Source organism: Betta splendens, chromosome 10 (assembly GCF_900634795.4).
Source record: "Betta splendens chromosome 10, fBetSpl5.4, whole genome shotgun sequence".
Lineage (NCBI taxonomy): Eukaryota > Metazoa > Chordata > Actinopteri > Anabantiformes > Osphronemidae > Betta > Betta splendens.
In genome coordinates, this window is record NC_040890.2 from 11,808,412 (window position 1) to 11,834,462 (window position 26,051).

The window sequence follows — 26,051 nt, forward strand, 5'->3', positions numbered from 1 at the left end:
CCGCATACAACCTCAATCTCTGCATTTTCCAATGCATTTTTCCCCTCACTCAAACATTGAGTCCAAAATTATACAAATGACCCAGAAACTAAGTACGTCTGTCAGCGTAGGTGTTATTCCCTAAAAATGTGCGGCGCGCGTGCTACAAAACCCAACCCGCAGTGAAAAGCTCTTGAAAGGCTGTCAACCCGGCTCCTCTCCTCTCTCATCCTCCTCCACTCCCTCTTGAGGAGGAAGACAGAACAGGATAAAAGTCAGCAGCACAGACTTGCACTGGAGGCAGCATGGGGAAAGAGATTAATTTAGGCAGGAACCTGCAGATTAAAGCAGCGAGGGGAAAATTCTGACATTATCCTCTGTATATGAATTTAGTTAAAATGCAGGAACTCGACCAGCAAATATCAGCTTACAAAGACAGAGCCAAGCTTGACTCGGCACACCAGATGTACCTCAGGTTTGATTAATCAGTCTAAACACATTTATTCTTTTGTTTCGTGTCCAGCAGCAGAACGCACACACGTGAGTCATTTGTGTATTTGCTGGGAACCAGTTATTTTATATATAGCTCAGTTTGTCACGCAGAGTTGAACACAGCCTGTTGTTAAATCTCCAATGCAGCTGTGGAAGGACGTGTCTCACACCAGAGAAAATAAAAAAAGCTGACTTTTGATTATTAACCATATTGTCACACACAACCGCTGCACTCCAACAGCACCACGTGGCCATAAAAACACAGGAAACTCTCAGCATGGATGCCATATTCAGAGCAGCTCTGATGTTGACTAAATGATCCATGCACTTGGCACCACGCCTGATACTTACTGCAGTAGGAAATGAGACTCACAACAAAGACCAGTTTTAGGCCTGTTTACTGCTGGGCATGAGATTGAATGAGTGTTCTTGCACACTGAGGGGCAATCAGTGGCACAAAGACTGTAGTGAAAAGATCATCTGCAACACATTACACTCCAGGGGACTCAATAATGACTGCCTGATGAGCAAAAGAATGCTTTGTTGTACAGTATGTGTGCGCGCCGCCACTCAAAGTGGAGAATACAGCAAAACAAGAGACATAGTGAGAGTAACAACAGTTTGCTTGGAGTGGATAGTGAATACAACCCCCACCAGCTGAATGTGTCATGCAGCCTTCTCTATACTCCTATACTAAGCAGTAGCACAAGGTAACGGCTATGAATAGCATTAACATGTTTGCAGACGCAGCCTGCATCCATGTTTGATTATTTAGGAGGATCATATCGCCCTCCTCAGGCGACAGAGCGTAGCACACTTCTCTCCTGCACCAGAGGACTGTGGGAAATAGTGACGTCATGTAGCATCACCGCTGGCTGGTGTTTGTGTAGAGGCATGCACTGAGTGTGACAGCACGGGCTTCGCTAGTTCCGGCCTTTGTCGTACTCCTATGACAGTGTCAATAAGTAATGGCTTGATTGATGAGTGGCTGGTATTTGCTTCTGTGTTTCTTTTGCGGAGGAGCAGACCGTCTGCAGAGACAGCGTGTGCCTCTGTTGTTGCCACCGTCTTTATCTCAGTGTCTGTGTTGTGATTGGTGCTTTGTTAACTAGTTACTACTCTGATTGGCTGTTCTAAAAAGGGTCATGACCCAGCAGATGGGTCCATAGTGAGTGTTTAGACACATCATTCATCTACACACACGTTCTTTTAAAGTGCTTTAGAGATATACATCACAGCTACATTGATACATATTGACACTGAGACACCATAACTACTATCTAACACAGAGTCTGGTGAATGATAGCATCTGAAAAACTATGCAAGGTTATCTGTGCTGTGGAACGTAATGTGGCTGTATTGGTATGCAGCAGTGGATGTGTCATTGTATTGGCAGGGGAGCATCTGGTGTGTGTGTTTTATGTGCATGTGCTTAATGGGAGGGCAGACAGATGGAGGGCAGACAGCTGCGGGTACCCCAAGGAGCCTCCCTGTTCTATGCAACCAACACAAACACACAGGGAGAGCTGAATGGGCAGAGGTGAGGGGGTAGATAACCTCAGACGCCTCGTGGCTCTGCATTCAGCCACGCCGCTGTGACACAATGGGCATGACGACACACTCTATAGGAGCCCAGTTATCGTTTAAAGCCACGTCGTTTGCAGCCACCACAGCTGGAGGAGGAGTGAAACACAAAGGAATGCTCATGTAGTGCAGACTCCTACATGCAAACGTGATGACAAACTCTAAACAAAGTGATGAAGTAAAAACTGTGTGAATGTATGTTCCTTTGTATAATGTGTGACTTTACTTGACGTAGCACCACCTACAAGATGTTCTTGGGTGCAATGTGACTTGTTAAGAGGTTTCCTACACAAAACTACAACTACTGTACTATTACAATTAACTGCAAAGGAGATACACAACAAACATAAAAAAGACTCAATAAGGAAAACTTAAACCATTTGATTGTAATTCGTTTAACTAAGCATGACTTGCATGAGTGCTCCATGCAAATATAGACATATAAACACTGCTAAATCATAAGCTCCCGAGTAGAAGCACACTGAAGACATGGTAACAGAGACTGTTGTACCTTTGTTTATTTGGAAACCTAGTGTCTAAAACTGAGCTTGCCCTGCAGCACACAAGCATCTCACAAATACAGTATTTATCAGTCTGTTTACCCTAATTATCTGTTACCGTGATATGTGACAACACTGCATCTCAAGGGAAAAATGTTTGTACAATCAAAGCCCTTGAGTCTCATGCATGTCTTTACTTCTGGGACATGAGGACATTTCATATCATCATCCTTGAGCTGCGTTCTGCTCTCAAGTGAACAAACTGAACTGGCATTTAGGAGATAACCTGCTGAATGTTACATGCTGTCTCGTGCGGGTTGCACCAAAAAGACACTGAACATATTACACCGTTTAGTCTAGATGAGCTGGAAGGTGCTTTCTAGTGTCTTTATCCTGCTAATGTGGGCATCCTGAGGCCCCACTGGTGCCAGATATGTATCGGTGAAGCCAGAGTCAGGATGTGCCGCCTCCTACTCCAGCTCCACTAAATTAAGACCTCTGACTCACCCAATCAATCAAACATGTGCGCGCACGCACACACACTCAACATCAAAGACACCCTGCTATTGTGTGGGAGAAAGCGAAGTGCGTAACTGGAGAAGTGCAGCCTTTATGAACTCCGAACAAAGCTGACGTCGCTATGAACACAGACAACCTACAAATCAGCCATGCAAAGCTTGAACCTGGCCAAAAGAAAAAACAGAAATGGAGAGGGAGAAAAGGCACTGAGATTTGATACAGCCACTTATATTTTCCTACTCCTACAGTGAGAGGAGGAAGGCTTGCTCTCTCCAATCTCCCTCTCTCTCTCATAAGCACAGTCAGGTATTTCCTGTTAAGAGTGCGAAGAGGCCAAAAGTATTATGGGTGGCTGACTGGGCCCTGAAGTGGGCCCCACTCTTAGAGAGCTCCATCCCAACTCCCTCTTCTGTCTCCAATTCCCTTCACGGCTTCTTCGTCAGTTTGGTGGTGAAGACCCTGGGATACTTTTAACTGAAGACAGTTTGCTGCTGTTTTAGTCACTGTCTACCACGGAGCATACAGTGAGCACAGTTTTACTGGACAGCATGCAAACGAAAGCGAATGAAAGAAAACAGCAGAGTCTACCCCCTGGCTCTGAGCGTTTCCACTTTACAGCACCCTTTCACATCTGGCTTCTATTGAGGAAGGGATTGGGTTGCACACACTCTTTCCCAACCGTTCTTATGTGTGAATGCTCTCTCAACCCACACAAGTGCATGCGCATAGACACACAAGCACAGTCTCTCCCAGTTAATGGGCACAAGTTTCCAAACACTAGGAATCGTGTTACAAAGTTAGGGTGTTAACAACTCACATTGTCTCGTCTATATCGGAACGGTCTACCAGACCATAATATACACAAAATCCGCCATGTATAAAATAAAAAAAATGAGAATACACATGGAAAAACAACTACTGGGACAGGCAGCAGAGTGAGGAGCTAGAACACCCTGCTCTCTATGTGAGCTTAAACTGAACATGGTCTGAATGAAAATCAGCACATGCTGGAATTTAGCTTAGAGCACGTTCCCACACACACACGATGAACTTGGTTGGACCACTGATGAGAAAAACAGTGTCAAGTACAAAATGCTAACGATGTTCACATCATAGATTCATTGCATATCAAAACAATAAAACTGTATAAAACAGGTGTTAATCTCAGTATGATTAGATTCCTAATTTCATACTTTGCATCAAATTGAGATTTAGAATGTGTAGCTATTATTGGGCACATGCTATGGTATAATTTACTAGACAGAAGATAAAGCTACTAACTTTATCTGAACCAAAACATTTACAGCAAGCTTCAGTGGGACCTGAATGATTCTTGTTTTCCTCAAACTTCAGTCGGCTACTGACCAGCAGTGATTTGACTTGTCTAAACATTCTACCCACACACTGGTTTTCCTTCCTTGGTGCTACAGTCCTACTCTTACATTTTCCTATTCTGCAGCCACACCCTCATCATATTGCTGCCCACACCCACCCTCCCTCTTCTTTTGTTGTTGTGCCAGTCATTGGTGGAATTGGCTCACCCCTCTCCCCAGGAGTGGCCAGAAAATGCGACCGCAATCCACAGTCTCGGAGCAACAGATGGCAAAGGCAGAGGGGAGCACAAACAAATCTGTTGTTGTGCGTTGACAGAAAGAGCTGGGGAGAAGGAAGGAAATGTATATGTTTACCTGCTTGTCGAGGCCCTCTCTTTCTTCTGAATGCAGCTCCAGACTGCAGGGCCTCCAACAGGCCGTCCATGATGCCAGTTTCATCATCCTCTGTAAATACAGAATAAAAACATGATGTCAGCATCGCATCAAGAAACACGTACTTCACAACTGAGATAAGCAATAAACTTTAGGTTAAAACTATGGATTAATTAAATGGGTGTTAAACAGCCATTACCAGCAGTTATTGGAGGTTTTGCCTGCTTCTGGTTCTCTTACACATGCCAACCACCACGTGGGCAGAGGGGTAATTTAACAGCCATGAGGCCTTGCTGGCAAAGTAGCTACATTAACCTAGATAGGCTGTGACCTAGTTTGGCTCCTGTCAATGCTCTCGCACCACACTGCACAGAGATGCAACCTCTGTGACACACTTCCATCCATATTACAGTACTACAGGATGAACAGGTAATTGTTACCCCAAACAAGTCAAACAGGCCATTGCGGTGTTATCGTATCTAAGCTTGTATGTGTTTACATCTTCTACATACTGTAGTTTAATGTGTCTGGAGTAGCTTCAGTACTTTTGCATTAGGCGGGGGGTGGTGGGCAAGATGGTTTTAATTATCTGTATGTGAACTTCAACACACACACACACACACACACACACACACACACACACACACACACACACACACACACACACACACACACACACACACACACACACACACACACACACACACACACACACACACACACACACACACACGTCTGGAAAACAGGACAGTGGGTCAGTGGGGTTGGGGGTTAAAGGTTTTTGTTGTGACCTCCCAACCCCCCCCACACACACACACACACACACATACACACACTTTAATCCTGCAGTAAGCCATGCAGCAGATGGTCTTGCCCGTCACTTAGAGAAAGTCTCGTACGCCTTCCCAGAGTCTTGCAAAGCTCACATACACCCCTCAATGTCCAAATTCTAGAACTGCACAAACTGTTGTGGGCCTTGTTTTCTTCCCTTCGGGGAAACACATCTGGCCCATTTCCATTTGCAATAATCACAAGGTCGTCTTAAACCACTGGTGGGAGCATCCATACACACAGACCTATTTGTAAATAGTACTAGAGACACCAGAGAGGCCACACAATGGCCTGGCTGTGTGAAAATGAGAAGCATGACGTTCCAGCTTAAATCTAAATATCCTGAGGGCTGTGCATATGGGTCAATACATTTTTGGATGTTACTAGAATGTATGCTTTCTTTCATCAAAGTGAATTGGTATAATTTGTTAGTACCTAACAAGAGAACTATAAACTAACTTTAATAACTGTTAAAAACTGTTGTCATGGCCTCAAAAGCTAAGGCTGAGCATAACACAAGCATCCACACACTCCACACCTGACTCATGTAAGGACATAAGAGGAATTAATTAGTTTAAGAGCATTAGCCCATGAGCTTTTAAAGATGTCTTTTCCGATCGGATTTGGACACACATGTGCCCATGCAAACACATACACACACCCACCAACACACAGCAGTGTGTGTTGTGCTGTATGGAGCAATGGCACCTCTAATGGATGATCACACAATAAGAGAGTAAGGAGCAACAAAGAAATGCACAGAAAGAGGAAAGAAGCATGAGGAGGAAAACAGTGTTGAAGAGTGAAGACAGTAGAGCTTTCATTGTGCTAGTGTGACATGCTTTTGCCTCTTTCACGCGGGGTAGGGCATCAGGCTAAACACTCTTATCCCTTCTCATTCCCTCTCTCGGTCTGGGCCTTTCTCCTCTCCTCTAACCCAATTTTCAAAGAGACAGCAACACGGTCTAATCCCTGAGACAGCATCTGCTGTCCTACTCTCCGTTCCATACCCTCCCCCACAGGACTCCCTCACACTCGCTCCTATAGTGGAGTATGAGCACTCCTAGTGGTAGTTCCCATACCCGCATATTTGAATACACAAGAACACACCCTTTGGCACACATAACCTCACAATGTTTTACAGACTCGACTGACACCTAGCTGTAGGAAGAGGGAAAGGACGCTTGCTACACAGTCTGGGCATTGGTCCAGAGACTGTGTGCAGCCAGGAATGGATTTTTCATTACAGTGCAGACACTATTTATCAGATCAAAATGGAGCAAAGATCCTATTTAAAGCACAGATCATGATGTGGATTTTCTTGGGTGGGGCAGTAAAATACAGTGAATGCTGAGCCAAAAAGTGTGAGTAAAGTCGCTTGCCATTTAGATGATCAAATCAATCAAGAACTGTAAAGTAACTGACATCATGTTCAGCACATGCGCAAAGTTGGTCCTCAGTCAGCGAGCGTCAGTCTGTCTGACAGAGGAATGGCAAGGCCACATACCACAAACACACACTGACCTTTCACTGTTTAACTAGCAACTGGGGTTTGATGTTTACACATTCAATAAATTCATAAGATAGTAAGGGTATGTGAATGCGTGCTGGGATATGGGAAGAAAAAAGGGGAACTAGAACAAGGTCACTGCCCAAAACTGCAGCTGCTGAAAGCAACCAATGTATAAAAGCCATCCAGGCTGAGGGTTATAAACAAATTCTGAACAAAGACCAGGTGTTCGATGCCGGATTTGTGTGTGGCTAGATTTAAATAAAGGTTAAAAAAAAGGGTGCTCAACTACTGGAGCAGTCAAATATGCCACCTGTATGTAAATGATCTCCAAGACCCAAACGCACGCACACACATCTTTGAAGCACTATTATGTTGCATTATTGTATGGCTCTGGGGCCTCAACATGGCATTTGATTACTTCATTAGGAATATTTTTCTCAATGTTCAAAGTGTGTGGTGAAAAATGAAGGCTTGATTCTTGCTGTGTCTTTAAATGAACAGCAGACGCAGGGGGGAGGAAAAAAGAAAAAAAAAACAGAGTCATGGAATAAAAGCAAAGGAAGAGAGGAGAGCAGAAGCCAGCTGGTGCATGTGGCTCAAGCAGAAGAGCCAGAAAAGACCTTTTTGTAAAAAAGGCACACACATTTTGGCCAATAAAAGTGTTTCACAAGAAAAATACACCATCATCCTGTAACACACACACACTCAGGCTGCTGAAAGTGTTGACGGTGGAACTGTGGAGTCCCAGGAGAACCCAAGTGAAGCCAGAGCGAGAAGGAATGTACAGAAACTAGGTCACAGTCTGAGAGAAGAAGGAAAAAGTGCCTGAGCATTAATGTGTGTCTGCGTATTAACTGTGTGCACAGGAGTGACAGTGTGAGAAAGTGTGTGTTACATGGGACAATATGCTGCAAGCTGTTTTTTAAGTACATCAGCATCTCTCAGAGGGAGAAGCATGCTTTGGTGATGAAGCGAATTAGAGATTCTCTATGGAAAAAGTCTCCCATTCAAGAAGGGCAGTGGAAAGAGGTCAGACAGTTCCTTGCAGACATCTGCCTTGTCCTCAGTTTCTGTGGAGCTTCATTGTCAATAGCTTGCTTCAAAACACAGGTCATCAGCATTAGATTAACTCTGGTCTATAAATACTAATGGGTTGGTCTGTCACAGACACACACACAAAGACACACACACACTTGAAAAATGCATGGACTCTGACTGCCCCCAACTGGAATCTGGAAGAAATACAAAATGGTGTGTGGAGTGTTTCTCCTTTCAGTCACAAACAGAAGGTCAGCTATGAAGCTACAACTGTGACCTGCGTCAAGAAGTTTGCTCTTCTTCTGCCTCTCCTCCTTCTCCTTCTCTGCTTTTTCCTTGGCTAGCTTGGCTTTCTTGAGCTTCTCTTCAGCCTCCTTCCTCTTCTGATTCTCCATCACTGCTTGCTATCCGGGAGAAAAATGAAAAAGAAAATCAGTTTCTATGCAGATTACAGTGAAATCCAATTCAAGAGAGAGATGCCAGAGTGTCTAAACAAAACCTACAATAGTAGTTTTCCAATAGGACTTGCAAAACAAGTTATCTACAGCTAATGTACTGCATAAATAAGACAATATGAGTGACTTCAATACAAACAGGTGCAGAGCCTCCTGGTTTACCTTTCATCTGTTCCTCTTTCATCTCCTGCTTTGTCTGTACTTGTGTGAGCTACTTTTGTCTGTCTTTTGAATGAGAACAGACTCCTACAGTACTTGGTCCCTGACATAAATGCGTACACACCTGAAACATGTTTTTGAAGGTGTTGAGGTCTCCAAAGAATTCCTCTACAGAAATCTTTTTCGAGTTAAAGACAAAGTAATCTCCCAGGTCATTGTACTCCTTCTCCATGTTCTTATGCATTAGATCCAGCTTCTCATACTGCTCCTGAGCAGTGGTCACAAAACTGTGCAGGGACAGTGTTAAGGAACACAACTATAAATAACTAAAATTAGATTTAAATAGTCTATATAAAGTTGTGTTATAAAATAGATAGGACTGTTCTAGACAAGCATTTCAAATACATTAGTGATCAAAGGATATGGACATCTTCTCCACAAATAGGTCATTGTCACTTTGCGCAGGAGGGAATGTTTCTAAATCTGTTTGCAGATTCTTGATCTGACGGCCCATCTGGTCAAGGTTCTTCTGTATTGTCTCAGCAGAAACTGCAGGAGACATAATGAACAAAACAGTACATAACCCTGTATACTGATGATTATAGAGTAAAACGAAGGACTTATTCGCAAAGGGAAGTCAATTGAAAGTCACATTTACCTCTGCTGGCCTTTTCCACATGCATGAGCTCATCTGGAAAGCTCATGACCTCCGGATACTGCTCCTGGCACAAGTCAGCAAGGAAGTGGAGCAGCGTTTGCTTTAGGTCAGCAGACTTGGTGTCTCGCAGCTGATCAGCAGGAGGATTGATTCAAAGTGGTTAACACAAATTAGGATGTGATAATGAAAAAGTGCATTTCACACCTGTTTACAAAAATGTACAACTTTTTAAAAGTTCCAATACTGCTTCACTTTTCTTTGTGTGAACATAGCAAACAGCATCTTAAATGCTGGTAGAATTGTAAAAATTTCAGAAAACGAACTAGTGAAAGTTTTACTGTTACAGGACCTATTTGTATTTTTCACACACACTGGGAATGAAGTGAGTGACTTTCAAAATAAAAGTGACTTCCTAGTGTTTTCACCCAGTAGTGGTGACTTAAGTGTACAACATGTCTAAGTTCTATTTTACCTTGCACAAATATGATATGGAGAATCCAAACGCACTTCCATTGCGGGAACCAGAATTCATATAATTTCCAACAAGTAAGATAATCTGCAGCAACTTGGCAAATGTCTGGCTTTTCCTGAGCTCCTCACAGGCAGCTGTCACAGAGACCACATCTGGCTTGATGTTGTTCAGCTGCTCATCAAACTGCAGCTTGAATTGGATGGCCTGGAGCCGTGGCATCAGTTTCTTCACGCTGGACATCTGGAGAGAGAAGGCAGGAAGTGGGACATCACTGTCATTCCCGGTACCGCATTTACCCCATAGTTTGTGTGTGTGTGTGTGTGTATGTGTGTGTGTGTGTGTGTTACATCCTTCACAGCTGAACAAAGCAGTCTGTGTTTAAACACTCAGTCAATACTCATAAAAAGAAAAATCCTTACATTAATGTAGAACCAAAACCGTTACTTTTAGTAACATTATTTTAGTTTCTCTACCAAGAAAACATTTTAAACAATTCTGAAATGTGGCAAGAAACCAAAACCTCATTTGTCATTTTACCAAGTTGACTGTGTCACTGCTTACCACTACTCCAAACTGTTCTGATTCAGCTAAGTCGTCATATTCGTCCTTCATTTCTCCCAGAATACTCAGTTGCTCGGGTGCTGGAAGCTGTTTGACAAGGTTCTATAGAGGAACAAAAGGGGAAATGCACATGACAAGCACATATGCTACTAGAAACTTGTTAAAACAGAACACAAAGACTCAATTCACCAAACCTAATGTTGATCAAACTGTAAACTCCAAGACACACTACTTTCCTGCTAATTGTTATTTGACTTGTACAAATAAATACATATGAAAGAAACTGGTATACTTAACAAGTCACATTGGAGAAATGTCAAAATTACAGTTTACAGGCCATCACTATATATACAGAGACATGAACAGATGTATGTACCTGAACCATAGACTCTGTGAGAATCTTTTCGTTGACCTGCAGGATGGCGTTCTTAATTTCTTCATAAGGGAGACGGAACGATCCCAGGAAAATGGCTGTATGGCGAAACAAAATTAACAGTCCTAATTAAAATTCAGGAATTCAATAATGGAACTTGAAGAGCCGCATCACTGGTTCTGGTGTATTAGGTCTTCAGACGTGCAAACTTACAGAGGTTCTGTGCAGATTTAGAATCAAGAATCTTCAGCTCCTTGACCTTCTTCTTCTGAGCCTGCATCTTGTCATCATCTTGTTCCTTTTTAGCTAAAGAAGTGTACAAAAATGGAAGAAATAACATTCAGAGAAGCAAAGAAGAAACGTTAGACGCTTAGAAATCACATCTCTGGTTGTAAATAATGTTGGAAATCAGGAAATCAAGGGGACTGGTAATGCACAAAGACATTGATTAAGGGAGAGATGGAGGGCCTATGTGAGGGCTACAAACACTGACAGACGTGGCAAGCCCGTCAGTTTTTCACTCTCTCCCAACTGCCTGGTGTCATGGAGGTGTTAGGATTATTGCACCAGTAGCCGTAGGTCAGACTGAACCACTAGAAATGGCTTAACACTTGGGGAAGCGTGTCCCTGATGCGTGCGGGCCTGGTAAATATGCTCCGACATTTCCTAGCTGTTAGGCATTTAAAGTTGCAGCGAGCCTCCACACATGTATATGCCGCGTGTTCCGCCGCGCACAACCACACTTGACAGAGACAATTCACATAAACTTGCACTGACAAGGTCATGGCTGCGACTGTACGGATGTGTCAGTGTGCATGCTGAATGTGCACCAAATGAGAATCAGGACTGACAGATGGGGCCGGCCACATAACAGCCCGACGCGTTCAGGCACATCAGATCTAAGGTCAGCAGAGAGCTGCATGTCAGAGAGGTTCACTTGTATTTAGACAATATTATCTAACCGCTCATAAGCAGTTTAGCTTTCGCATGAAAGCACATGATTAAATGCTTAAGTCATGAGTAAAGTAACAGTAAAGTAATTAACAAAACTCACAAACAGCACTTGACCTGTTTAACAAGTGTGTGTCTGTAGCTGGTCAAAATAAAAACAATAATAGATATTAAATCAAGAGATAAACACAAAATGATCTGCTTTTTCAGACAAAGCCTTGAAACCTAAATATTTACTGATAAGTAAACAAACTGCAACAGTTAATTCAAACGGATGTAAACGCTCAAAAGAACACTGACTTCTTATAATCATAATATATTTCTAACAGCATGAATAATATTGGGGGATGTTGGTCTCCTGTGAACGCGAGCTCTTTTGGCTTGTTTCTTCTGTTTGTCCCTTGTGTCTCTGTGGCCTTGTCCTTGCCTCATCTTTGTAAAAATCAGACAGGAAACAAGACTCGCTGTCTGGAAAACAGCCAGCAACAACACTGGTACAGCATGTACAGCATGGTGCTGCTCTTTGAGCTCCTGAGCCAGAAAACACAAGGTAAATTTATCCATCTACCTGCTTCCACTTCCTGATCAGGGCCTTTTCGGCGTCTCTTTGACTAAAATAAAGTAATTCACCTGAAACTACAGTAAACACTAACTATTATAGATGGAGATGTATAAGACTTACACCTTTAACAGTGCTACCAACAGCCAATACCGTGTAATTAAACATTAACTAACATCTGTTCTCTCCACTATACATGACCTTATCTTTCCACTTTGAGATATTTCACACTTCTTTTCCACGTTTAATTTTTTTCAGGGTAGTGACAATTTGATTAATGATAATAAGAACACCACTAACTATTCTCTACAGAGAGACAGACACCAAAGGATAATAACTGATGAATCCAACCTTCTGTTCTTTCATGAATCCAGTCAACAGTGCTTCGTAATGATGCAAGGGGTCAGTCAGTCTGTTCATGAGGCTCGCCCTCATAATGAGCTCTTCATCTCTTTCTTTCTTCAGTCACTCACAAATAAGTCAGTCAGTGGACTGTGGCTTCAATAAGGCCCATTGTTTCTGTCTCAGCAGTATACAACTTGATAAAACCTCATATGTTTGAACCTTTTTTTGCACCGGATTTGTGAATCAGTGTAATCAGCTTTGTGCATCACTACCATGAATCCATAACAATATTGTTTGTCCAACACTCCAGCTGTAGCCCCTACTGAGAGCAGGAAACCATCACAGGATGTTGGTCATTATGCACACACAGGGCCAGAGAGGAAACAACAAATATCTCTTAACAAAACCAAAGCCAGTTGCAGCTGAAAGGTAAGGAAGAAACACAAAGGAAGTGACAAACGTCCACAGATAAACACCTTATGACAGATATGGAAAAACAAAAAATTGATAAAGCCCAGAATCAAATAACTTCTTTTGAGATAGTAGTAATTGATAATTACACAATTAACATAATGCCTGTGAATGGCTGTACAAACAAAACAAGTCGAGATGAACATCTAAACAATATATAATCTCAAACTGAAACAATCCAGTTAGTCAGACATATGACTAGTGATGGCATTAAGTCACTGGGTCAGTGTGTGTATCAGAGGGATGGAGGGCCGCTGGGAGAGAGAGCCTGTGTACAATGTGCATCTGTGCTTTAACAGCCACGTTATGCTTCAGCCAATAGAATCAGGTTTGGTTATGGTGACATCACAGCTGATTCATAAAATGGGGTCGGTGTGCAGATTGTAAAATGGCTGCACTGTGGTGTCCACATGCACAGCTCATTTCATTTATGAGCTGATGGCACCTCAAGCGGCAGCTATGGAGGACTGCACCATGTTACACTTAGTCATTGTGGGGGAGGAGAGGAGAGGAGATGACGGAGGGAGAGCACACATGTGTGACTAGAATCCACTAAAACATAACCAAGTGCATATGAATACAGCTCTGGAGTGTCAAAATCTTAAAATCCATATTGTATTGCACCAGCTGCTTTTTTGTTTCACTGTCACACAAGTAAGAAGCCTTTTATGAGAGCAACCGACTACCCCAGCTTTGAAAAATATGTACATGGCACACAGACACGCACACACACAAACCACAAACTTCCATTTTCCTGGAACACCTCCCCCCTCGACTTACCAACAGCTGCTTGGCACTGAGATGATGAGGGAAAAGAAAAGGGGGTGTACGTGTGTGTGTGTGTGTGGTGTGTGTGTGTGTATATGCACATGTCTGTCAGGAAAGAAAAACTAAGTTCTTCCATTTCTGTCTTCTGTTTATAATTAAGTGTGAAAGAACTAAATAAGCAGAGGGATGAGGGGGATGGAGAAGAATCACGGGAAGCCAGGAACCCAGGTCTCTGTCAATATGTAAGTGTGCACATGTGTGTCTGTCTGCTTCTTCACAAAGAGGAGTCTGTTTATCAGTCAGCAGAGCTGAGTGTGTCCTTCACCCCCTCCCCATTCCCTTCCTCTCTCTGTCCTTAAAAGGAGAACATGTGCAGGGAAGGTAATGTGTAGTCAGGCCTGGAGAGAGGCAAAGAAAGAAGAAATGGAAGAAAAAGAAAGTTAGGAAAACAGGGGAAAAGAGGAAAACACACGCACCCTGACCAGTCTAAACTACACTACAGCCTTGACTCAACAACAGCTTGTGTACTCTCACAGGCAACACAGGCTGTGTTGCCTGCCTTTTCATTTTCTTTAATGTGGCCTATTCATCCTTTCACCACCACTCCCTGCTTATGGAAGACTACAGTTTATTTTTAACCCACTAAAAGCTTTCATATGATACGCTCTATTGTGTGTATGTTGGTAAAGCGCCCTCTGGTGGCAGGACAGGAGAAAATCACAACTCTGTTCGACTTCAAACAAACTTTTTACCATTCAGCATTCCAACATGGAAAATTGTCTAAACTGGAATAGAGGAGAGGGTTTATAGTTTCAACACCAATATTTGCAGGGTGAGCACTTACTGGGAGAACATTGCTGAGGTTGCTCCAAATAGAAAGCCGTAAAGAGACACAAACAAACCTTCTGCCAACATCTAACATCAACAAGAACTAAATATCTTTCAGAGAACCTAAAAAAATATTGTTATGATTAAAGTTTGAGAAAGTCTTTGTTAAATATACTACAGCACTAGTGCTATACTAGGAATGAAACAGAAAAGGGGAGGGGGGTAAAGTTCTTTGTCTAAAGTTACCAGAAGGCCCAAACTCAGAGCCAGAAGGACAGCTGTAGCTTTAGTCCCTTTAAACTTTAAATGTCCAACATTCTGTCACTTGCTTTATAAAAGGCTGTGCGTGTGCGTGCGTTTGTGTGTGCGTGTGTGGTAATGTAAGCGTATTTGACAGAAGAAGAATAAGGGGGTTTCCAGGGTAACTTCAGTTTTGAAAGAGCCCCTTCATCCTGTTTTTCCACTGTGAAAGGAAATGAGGAGAAAAGATTCCTGCCTGTGTGTGTTTGTGTCTGTGTGCGTGAGTGCCTGAGTGTGTGAAAAGGACCAGATGGCAGGGTGGGGCAGGGAGGAGGGGGGACGGGGGGCAGGATGTGGGAGGGCCAGGAGGCAGGGGGAGGGTACGAGGGAGGGGCCAGGACTGTGCTCACATGCGCTCCCCTGGTGCATGAAAAGCGCAACTGCAGTGGAATTATTAGACCAAGTTGTAGTTTAATTATTATATTAGTTTTAGATACATTTAAAAAAATCTGATTTAGACCTAAACTATCTGGAATAATAGACAAATAATAACAGTATGAGATATAATGTTTTGTCGGTTTGACTTCAGGCATTAGACTTAATAAAAATGCTGGTTGAAATAAATGTGTACAAATGTTTGAAACATAATATTGTCAAGCAGTTATCACAGAGTCTTCAGGCCTCTAATTACAAAATAATATAAAAGGTTCTAGGTCTTTATCATGACATTATGACAAAAGAGCATCTTGTATTAAACTCTGCTCCAATGTTCATATTTTAATGTCTGAATTGAAGGTGCAGTATGTTTGAAAAGTCTGTTAGTCCACATAATATCATATAAGATGTACGTACATTATTACCTTAACAGTAGGCAGCAGAGTGTAAATCATATTTGCTAATTAATTTTCACTGAAAACCTCATGAGAGTGAAAGAACAGACCTCTTGCATGAATGTTCCATTCAACTTGAATTGAAAAATAGTTTAAGATATATTTTAAGGTATTCACTAGTCTAATTAAAAGTGATTTATTCTTCACTTTTAGTGAGTTCTAAACTTGTATTGACTACTGGAGGCAAAAAGTGAGGGTCCATCATAGGATTAACATTTATGTATGGAGTCACAGTGCCCTCCACTGGTAAAACCGGTGTACTGCTGCTATAAAGTGAATGGGCATTAAACCTACACTCTGGATATAAAGTTAATTGCCTTCACAGTCCATCTCACGCATCAAAAATGTTTTGGGACTTGTGCGCAAGTGAGACAGAGATAAAACCTGAAATAAAAAACATGTTTCTTGAGCATAACTGGAAAGCGTATGTGAAAGCAGAGGAACAGAGGGTTGGAAACAGCAGGTCCATTTCAGTGTATGTGATGTGTGTGTAAGTGCTGCTCTCTCAGGGCCACTCTGACCTCTCTGTGCTCTTCTGGCCATGAAGGTCTTTGGCGATGACGCACGCGCGGCACGTAACGGTACCACTGATGAGACACATACACAGACAACACACACACAGTACGCTGCCTGCATTGCTGATAAGGTGCACTACAGTCAACACACCGACACAGCACTACCTTGAACTCGAATTCGCACTTGCTGAAACCACACAAACAGCCCATAAATCCCCATAGCAAATAACAGAGGACACAGACAGACCCTCTCCAACACACACACATACACACGCACACCCAAGAGGTGAACTGCTATGTGGTGCTTATTAAATCAGTCCTATATCAGCCAGTCTCCTTGGGACAGCAGAAAAGATTTACTACAGCAATTACACTGGCTAATTACATGGAGGAGAGATAGAGGGAGTGAGAGAGACCTACAAAGTGTAAAGGAGAAAAGGGAATCAAATCAAAAGGAGTGACAGCAAATAAAGGTGTGAAAACTGAGACGATGAGAAAGCAAATCAAGTTGAGATAGAGAAGGAAGTTGGCTAAGGATAGAGTATGAGGGTGTGACCTTGAAACCATCACTACAATGAATAGGGTACAAGAGTCAACACAAAAACACAAAGGGCCAGTGTTCAAACTCACAAATGAAAACCTATCTGTGTGACTGACTGACTGAGTGACTCACTGAGCATGTAAGTAGTTTTCAGTGGTGCTCTGATAGTCTGACTGACGCTTTGGTATTTGTTATTCACAGTGTGAATGTCCTTGAAGCTGCACTGGCCTCCACAACAGTGCTCCCTCTACGGGGAGCAGAGTGAATTACATCAACCGGGGAGCTTGATCACAGTTACACTGGCTACAAATCAAACGTGATCTTTGTGAGCGGCATGTGGTGACATTTGCAGACATTGACACACGTTATGCAGGCAGGTGGAGACCACTGATGAGATTAGTGCTCTTACAGACAGCTGTCCAAAGTCTGACAGCCTTCCTGTTCAGTGAAGACTGGAAGAGTAGCAATTAGGAACAGTTAATACTGTAAAATATTCTCAGTCCCTCCTTATTGTATGGGCTCAAATCTAAATAGCGGTCCTGTAGTTAGCTTGAAAAGCATGAATTTAAGCTCCTGCTCATGAACAAGTCATCTTAAATTCAGTTTTTGAATTTAACACTGCGCACAACTACATGTACTGACATTTCTTGCTAGTCAATTGTGTCCATCCAGATGACTTGGGTGACATATGCAAAACCATGCAGAAAGTGTAATTTACACGAGCACAGAGGTAGAAATGAGAACTTATAAATTGGGTTTCTATCTCAATTAAAAAGTTGGATGAACTGTAACACACATTTACCCCATGAGGCACATTTTGCTCTGGGCAAAACGGATTAGGTGAAGCCCTCCTGTCAGACCTCAAATATTCATAATTCCCTTATAGAAAAGATAGCAGAAAGACAGCAAGTGGGGCGAGAAGGGAAAGCACAGAAAAGAGCGCACGAAAGCGATAGAGAAGCACTTTATGAATACAAGCAGTTATGACTTATGCAAAGCAAAATAGATGAAAGGAGGACAGTGGAAAAATGGAGGTCTACACGGTGTCATGCCATGGAGGACAGTTAAAAGCTCATAGGAGGGTTGGAGAACACACTCATCCTCTGTTAATCCCTCAGTTTTTGTCCTCTCGTCTCCAACCATCCATCCCTTTACTCGTCTTTATCTCTGCTTCAGTGATGAGGACAAAGGAAAGCACTCACTCATTTGCTCTATCCCTTTCCAGCCCTCCTTCTCCTGCTTTCTCTCTCTCTGGGTCTCTTCAGGCAAGGCTTGCAGGCCTGATTAGCAATTGTGACTTGACCGCATGGTGGAAAGATTGGCAAACATGCACAAACACACACACATGTGACAAAAAGGGGGACCAGGGCCAGTTTTGCTAGGCTTAAAAACCCCTTGAGCAAGGCCCAGAGACAATGAGGGGTCTGGAGAGGAGGGGGGAGTTTTGCCTTTTCTAATGTCAGCCATTGCTCATAGAACACACACACACAGACACACACACAAAGTATATCTGTCTGGAGGCAAAAAGTATGGTCTTTTTTCTGGTGCCTGTCACTGTGATTTTTTTTCTTGCACTCAACATGTTAATATGACTAGCGAGTGAAGAAAATAGAAGGAAAGGAAGAGGGAAATTTGTGGAGAGAATGCTGCAGGATAAATGAAGGGGATGAGTAACAAATGTAGAGCAGCAAAGTGTGAGAGACTGGAGAGCAGGAGAAAGTGAGCAGAAAAGTCATGTGTGAAGCCAAAGAGTCTGAATGAAAGAGGAAAGGAAGCTACAATTCAAGAATGACTTTGCCCTGACTATGGTTATTAACACACAGAACTGGACTGTGGTGTTTTATTTCTAGCTTCAAAACTTTAGCAAGTATAGTAATCGTGCAATCCATACCACAAAGAACACAGCAAACACGGCCTTGCATTGGTGTAGGTGAACTGGTCTCTTTGTTGCAAATGCTTTGGGAGAACTACTCCAGGTGTTTGAAATACATCAAGAGCACTGGATCATAGTGAAACTAACTAGCTGGAGGGGAATGACAACTATGATCTGGCAACCTCCACCTGTGTGCAGGAACCTGGGGAAAAGCCTGTGTCATCAAACATCCATCGGGGTGCTGCAGGGGTTCCAGTTTGCGAGATTAGTTTCAACATTTTCCCAAAAGAGGAAAAAAAAAACACAACTCCTGAAATAAACTAAACAAGAGAAAGGATATTTACAAGAGACAGATGGGCAAATTCTCCCCTAGAACATCTGTCTGCCGGTCTCTCAGGAATTGGCTTTAGCTGGGCCTAGACAAAAACATACACAAGCATGCACACAAAGACACAAACAGGGACACACATTCATACAAAAATACACACCTAATCCCACCATGTGCTTAGTGAGCCATCAGGGAGCGCGTTGCCAATCAGACAGCTATGTGAGGCCGGGCGAATGAAAACAATCAAGGAACAACACATAATATGGCAAAGGCTGGCACATATTTTATGTGAGCAACACTGTGTGTGTGTGTGTGTGTGTGTGTGTGTGTGTGTGTGTGTGTGTGTGTGTGTGTGTGTGTGTGTGTGTGTGTGTGTGTGTGTGTGTGTGTGTGATTGAGTCCACAGACGCACATTGGATCAGCCTCTGCTCACCCAATACAGTCCTAGAGGGACTGTATTTGGAGAGATTTTCTGGGTCTTCTGTAACTAAAACGGATTGATGTAAGAGTGGCACATTTAGGAATTTATTTATACCTACACAGCATTGTGGATGAAAGCATTTGCTAAATCAAAAGGATTTTCTGTTTCCATGTTTGTGCTTAGTGTTAACAATACTCCCAACGTCGGTAGTCAGTGCAAGATTGTGCTTTAAATGCTGTACATACGCAAACCTGTGAGAACAACAGGGTTGACAGTAACTTAACAGCTCCAATACACACTGCTTCACAAGCCCATGTAATATTTCCTCTGCTCTACCTGTTGTTTGCGCTGTAACCCAGCGTGTGCGTATGTGTGTTTGTGTTTTCGTGTGTATGTCTAGTGAGATATCGCTCCGCTCTCTGTCTTGTCTCTTCTCACGGCTCAGTGAGTATGTCAGTCTGCATTGGCCCTCTTTCAGGAGCTACTGAGAGATGGCAGAACCATTAAAATTTAACCCACTATCCTACCACTCACCACACACTGACAAGAGAGGGGGAGAGCGAGGCAGAGATAGCCAGGGAAGAATACAAGAAAATACAGGCATATATCTAACCGCAGATATCCGCACACATACAGACACGCACACACACACACCCATTCCCAAGGAGTCAGTCAGATGTGATAGCGAGAAATGGGGAGCGACGGAGCGAAATATCCTATACAGATGGAAAGTAAAGAATAAGATGGAACAGATTACTGCTTGAAAACCAGCCCCACACAGACACACGCACAGACACACACACACACCTGATGCATAGGTGGCTATGGAAATGAGTGGCATCAATTCAGCAGGGGAAATGGAGAAGGTTTTTTGGGCCTTACGTCCTATCAGTCTGCGCTATCCTCTCTCTAAATCCACATTTCCACACTTTCTATTACTTTCCCCTTCATCAGCTCTGGCTTCTCATTCCTGCAAAAGCAATCCTCCTTTTTACCCCCCCCCACCCCACTTCTTTCTAAATCTATCACTCTCAGTTCAATATTTCTGACACATACCTTTTTCATTTTTCTCCTCTCTCTCGCACACAATTTTCCATCTGTTTCTGTCCTTTTCTGCCCCAGTGGAGTGTGGGATAGCAAGCAGTGCTGGAAGGGCCTATGGTCTCTTAATTAAGAAGCAAGGCGAAACGAGGCCACAGTTAACAAGGACATACCCCCCCCCCAACACACACACACACTTGCATAGCTTCACTTGTAAGGACCTCCACTGTCTAGAGGTCCCAGCATTCTACATTTTAAAGTCTGAAACTTTAATTTTTCCTCCCAAAGACAACACACAGGAATAAGCACATGCGGACACACAGCACCCGCTCACAAAACAACACAGCAACAGAAACTGTTGAACATCATTGTGCACAGGTCACACACCCACAGACCTACACCCACAATTTCCTCTTCTTTCACACATCACAACACCTAATCAGAGGCTGAGGACCTGGGTTGAAATCTGCGGGGCCAGGACTCAATCAGCTACTGCAATCAGACACAGGACCAACACACACAATCACCAACATTCATTCACACACAGTTACAATTACACACGAGGACAGTGCACACATAATCAGCCCTGAGCTGACAGATGAGAGGAAGGCCATGATATTATTCAGTCTACCTCATCACCACTGTAACCAACGCACATGCACACACAGAGGAGGCGGGATGGAAGGTGCTATTTTGAGAGCGTGTGCGTCCGTTCTCTGCGAAGGTGACTTTGGGCTGGCTGGAGTGGTAATTGGGTACACATACAAATGCCTTTTTCTTCCTCTTCCCCACGTTCACTTCAAACTCTCCATCCCCCCGCCTCCCCTTTCCTCCCACCATGCTCCCCTTCTTTCCCTCAGCAGAGCCCCCGAACGTGATTACAATTCTGACATGAGTGAGGGGTGTAGGGAGAGAGAGCGCGAGAGAGAAAGAGCAATGGAATGAAGAAAAAGTGAGGGAGACAGATGATTGACTTGAAAAACAAAGCAGGAGTAGAAAACTGTTCTTACACCGGAATGAAAAGGGGGAAAAAACATTGTACAGACACACACGTACATGCATTAGCATTTGCCCCTTTCACACAAAAGAGCATACCTATATATACGTATATATCATTTACTCAGCAGGGGTGCAAGGCATGTGGAATAAAATACATGAAATGTCACTCAGACTGTCGCCCTGATCTTTTCCATTGAGACGTACACAGACACACACATATTCGCAGTGCAACGGCCATCTCATTTCCTAAGACGAGTGACATTTTCTCTCTCCTTTCTGCACTCCGTCACTGTGCTGATAAAATTAGCATTCCTTCCTTCCTCCGCTCCTTCTTCCCCCGACGACTGGACCAGAGGTGAAGACCACAGGGACAGAGCGAAGGGAGAGGGGATGAGAAACAAGAAGGAAGACGGGAACAAAAGACGATGCCTGAGAAAAACGCCGAGAGAAATAAACAGAGTCATGAATACGAAAGAAAGGGGAGAGATGGTAAGACAAAGACTGTTAGATGAGAGACTGTGTGAGGAAAGGAAAAATGAGAAAAGAGTGGACAGGACACAGACTTGTGGAGAGAGTAAATTGAGGGGGGGTGCTCAAGGGATTCATGTCACCATGGCAACCCTCCTCTGTCTCCATTGCTGTCCAGCTGTAGATGAACTCCTGCCACTTTAGTGGACCTTGGCATAGATAACATTTTCGCTCATTATTCTAGCCTGATGAGCAATTTTGATTTCCAAAGACATTTAATATCCACTTTTATAATAGATATGCACCTGACAAAACAAGACAAGAATGCAGCCTTTCTCAAGCATCAGTAATTCGTTAACTGCCCAAGCGCACGGTGCAACTGTGTATGTGGATGAGTACATAAACTGAAATGTGTGCATTCTACAGGGTCAGGGTAGGGGGCCCAGAGAGTATAATTAAAAGCCAGATACCAGAGTCCTTGGACACGACTGCAGCAAGAACTTTATGGAGATAGAAAAAAAAGGGAAGAAGGGAGAAACAGAAAAAGACACTGACCTTTAAAAACAGAGTGAGTGACACACAGAGACATGAGAGTTGTAATGGAAGATAGGATAGTGGTAGATAGACTGGATAAGATTATACTGAATTGAAGACCAAAAAAAAGGAAAAATAGTGAGAGACAAACCAAGAAAAGACAGATTATTGGTCTGAGTTGCCCTGAGATGTTTGCACGAAGGGCAACAGAGAGGGAGCGAGGAGAAAAATAACAAAGAGGAGAAAGAGAAGGAGAGAGAGAGAGAGAGAGAGAGGGGGGGGGGGGGGGGGGGGATATGAGAGAATCCTAATCAGAAATCTGAAAAAAGAAAATAATAAGGCTGTCTGACAGCAAATGTCAGCTCAGGGAGGGTAGCAGATGGAGGGAGAAAGCGAGGGTAAGACAGAGAAACACAAAGATACAGGAAGAATGGAAGAGGAGAGGCGGGAGGAGAGAAAGAAAAAACCTTGGAGAGGAGACAGGTGGGGTTGGACTGATGGAGACACTTCCCCATCACTGCTCCCTCCAGGAGGAAGCAACACAATCTTTCTGATGCTAAGAAGCAACACATCGCCAGGAAAGATATTCCCCATCTCCCACTGCAGGGAAACAGAGCCACCAGGTCATGCGGGTGAATCCTCATGTGAGGGTGTATACGTGTGTGTGTAAATTTGTGTGAACACATACCACATTCAGGCGCCCTTGAGCCAACCTTGACAGCTGCTTCACTAGAACTAAGCTCTGCACCGTTTTAATTCAAGAACAAGTCAGAGAAAAGCATCATTTCTGTCTTTAGTGTTACTTCATCGTGACTTGATGATGAGGCAGAGCAAACAGCCCCTCACGGTTCTTTGCGCTTTAGTTGTTCAGCACCAGTACTTTAGGGTTTTACCCAGACATGAACAGAAGCGGCTCCCATTTTTATCTTTACATCATCTTAAACAGTTTACGTTTCAACAAAACTCCCATGACAACAGCAGAAAAGAAACAAAGGTTAATATCCAGATATTGCACATACACTGGGAAACTTGAACAAAAAGTGTCTGTTTCTAATTTACAATTCTATACTTCTGTGCTTGAACTTTGAACACAGTCTTTAAATTTTAAACACTTAACAGTGTCAAGAAGCCAGAGAAAAGTCAGCAGTGAATTAGATAATATATGCAATGTGTCAGGGCGAACATGAGCAATGTGAATCTTAAAAGGAAATCACACTTTAATGAGTTAAACAGTTCTTTTAAGTTATTCTAAGGTCAATGGGGTAGAGCCAGGGTGATTCTGATGCAAGACACACTGCCCACACAGCATCCCAGTCACTGGTGTTAATAAGCTAAGGTTACGTGTGTTTGTAAAGAAACATACATGCACACCGTAACTTCAAGACTATAATCCGCTACTTTTTTCACATGCTTTGAACCCTGCGTCTTAAACAACAGTGCAGCTAATTTTTGGATTTTTAGCGGCTTACGAGTTTCATGCTGACAAACACGGCTGAGAGGTTTACACCAGCTTTTAAGGCTTGCGTGTTGTATGCGCCCTTATGCATTGTTACGTGGCAACGTTGAGAATATTACAGCAGACTGGATAGTACAGTGGTTAGTGCTGCAGGTTAGATTCCCGGCCTCTACCTCCATACCTCATTACACTAATGAGAGATACAGATATCGCCCAGGTCAACAAGGTCTGGGTCAGGTACTCAGGAACTAGGGCAATCTGATGTGAAGTGGGCTACAGGAACAAGAATAATACATTAATGGACAACACACACACCAGTACTACTACCGGTGCTAATAAACTACTATTAGATTAGCACCTAAGCAACTAGTATCTGATTGCTCAAATATCAACAAGAACACCTGATGTGACACCTGATGTCAAAACTAGAGATTGATGATGTACAACACAACATAAATGCTGTGGATGCCAGGTCAGAGGGAGAGATATCATCATCCTCCTCACTAGGGGTTCCAAGACCCAATAATAGAGCAGATCAGCAAGATCAGCTGACAATGATAGATGATGCACACCTAGGTTCTTACCGAGAATAAGTGAAGCACTTCCTGCTGCACCATCTTCTGTTAGAAGATGTGAATACAGCACTACAAACAATACCAACTATGACCATCACTGAGACCAATGAGCTAATATACAGTACAGCACATACAAATCCTTAAGATGAAAATGAAAAAAAAGGAGTTTGGAGGCTAAGATCAAGGCAACGCGGAAAGAGATTAGCCAACTATCAGCACTACAGAAAGGCATACAAGGAAGTACCACCTACCCAAGAAGTATAGCAACATGATCATACGTGAGGCCTTGGAGATTACCAAGCAAAGGCTCAAAGCCCTGGCTACCCGAGACTAATTTCAAGATTATCGCCCAAGTCAACATCAAGTGCGGCATATACCAAGGAGATACTCTGTGCCCACTGCTGTACCCCCTCAGCCAGATCATCACCAAGCCTGGTTACAGGAACCAACTAAGGAATAACACAACAATCAGCCACCTCTTCTACCTGGATGACATCAAGCTGTATTTCAAGAGCGAAACAAAATATTGACTCGCTGATACATACTGTACCACCATTATACATACAGCCAAGAAATAGGAATGTCATTCAGACTGGTGTTGTCTGATGGTACCAAAGAGAGGTACCCTGACACTGTACGCTAAGCGTAAGCAAGGAGGTGGAGGATTCAGGATGAATCAACTAAGTTCCATGAATATAACAGAAAGATGGCCCCAACTGATGGCATGCTTGGTGAATACCTCAGGCAGCAGAAAACAGAGGAGGAAGGGAAGGAAGAATAGGAATTGTCATGGAAGGACAAACCCCTGCACGGTATGTACCACTAGCAGATAGAAGAAGTGGCTGATATCAACAAATCCTACCAGTGGGTGGACAAAGCTGGACTGAAAGACAGCACAGAGGCATTAATCCTAGAACCACAGGAGTAGGCTCTAAGTACTATATCAAAAGGCCGGGATCTACCGTACCAGGCAGGACCCCAGATGTAGGCTGTTCAAAGATGCCCCTGAAACAATCCAGCACATAACAGCGGGATGCAAGATGCCACACCCACAGACACACACATTATTAGATTTTGCCAGCTGAAACAAGAACCTTCATAAAATGCAATTTGTTAAAAAGAGTACAAACCGCATCAAATGCCTGACTTGCCTGGTTGGTCATGAGAAACCATTAACTGTTAGCATTTAGCTAACAGCTACCAAAAAGTAGTGACATTCTTTTTTTAATTATTAAAACATACTGCTTCAAAAGCTGTAAAGGTGTAGAGTTTGTACTTTTAATGTTGTCTTAATTTGATAGATATTAAATCTGTCAGTATGAGTATAATATACTGTAGTAGTCAGTGGTAAATCAATAGAATTAATTTTTAGTTATCATGAGTACTTTTGAATTGTCAGCAGTAGAGG

At 43.1% G+C, this 26,051-nt stretch overlaps 1 protein-coding gene across 3 annotated transcripts in view; it reads right to left on the reverse strand.

The window, feature by feature from the left end:
* The window catches only part of LOC114863982 (protein diaphanous homolog 1), a 68,981-nt gene that overhangs the window by 3,393 nt on the left and 39,537 nt on the right, over positions 1-26,051 (reverse strand). For all 3 annotated transcript variants that reach the window (XM_055512359.1, XM_055512360.1, XM_055512358.1), the window contains 9 exons: positions 11,054-11,146; positions 10,844-10,938; positions 10,468-10,569; positions 9,907-10,146; positions 9,435-9,564; positions 9,200-9,325; positions 8,901-9,064; positions 8,440-8,566; positions 4,763-4,852 (listed from right to left, as the gene is read on the reverse strand). In XM_055512359.1, the coding sequence (XP_055368334.1) occupies positions 4,763-4,852; positions 8,440-8,566; positions 8,901-9,064; positions 9,200-9,325; positions 9,435-9,564; positions 9,907-10,146; positions 10,468-10,569; positions 10,844-10,938; positions 11,054-11,146 (1,167 nt within the window). The remainder of the gene's footprint in view (positions 1-4,762; positions 4,853-8,439; positions 8,567-8,900; positions 9,065-9,199; positions 9,326-9,434; positions 9,565-9,906; positions 10,147-10,467; positions 10,570-10,843; positions 10,939-11,053; positions 11,147-26,051) is intronic.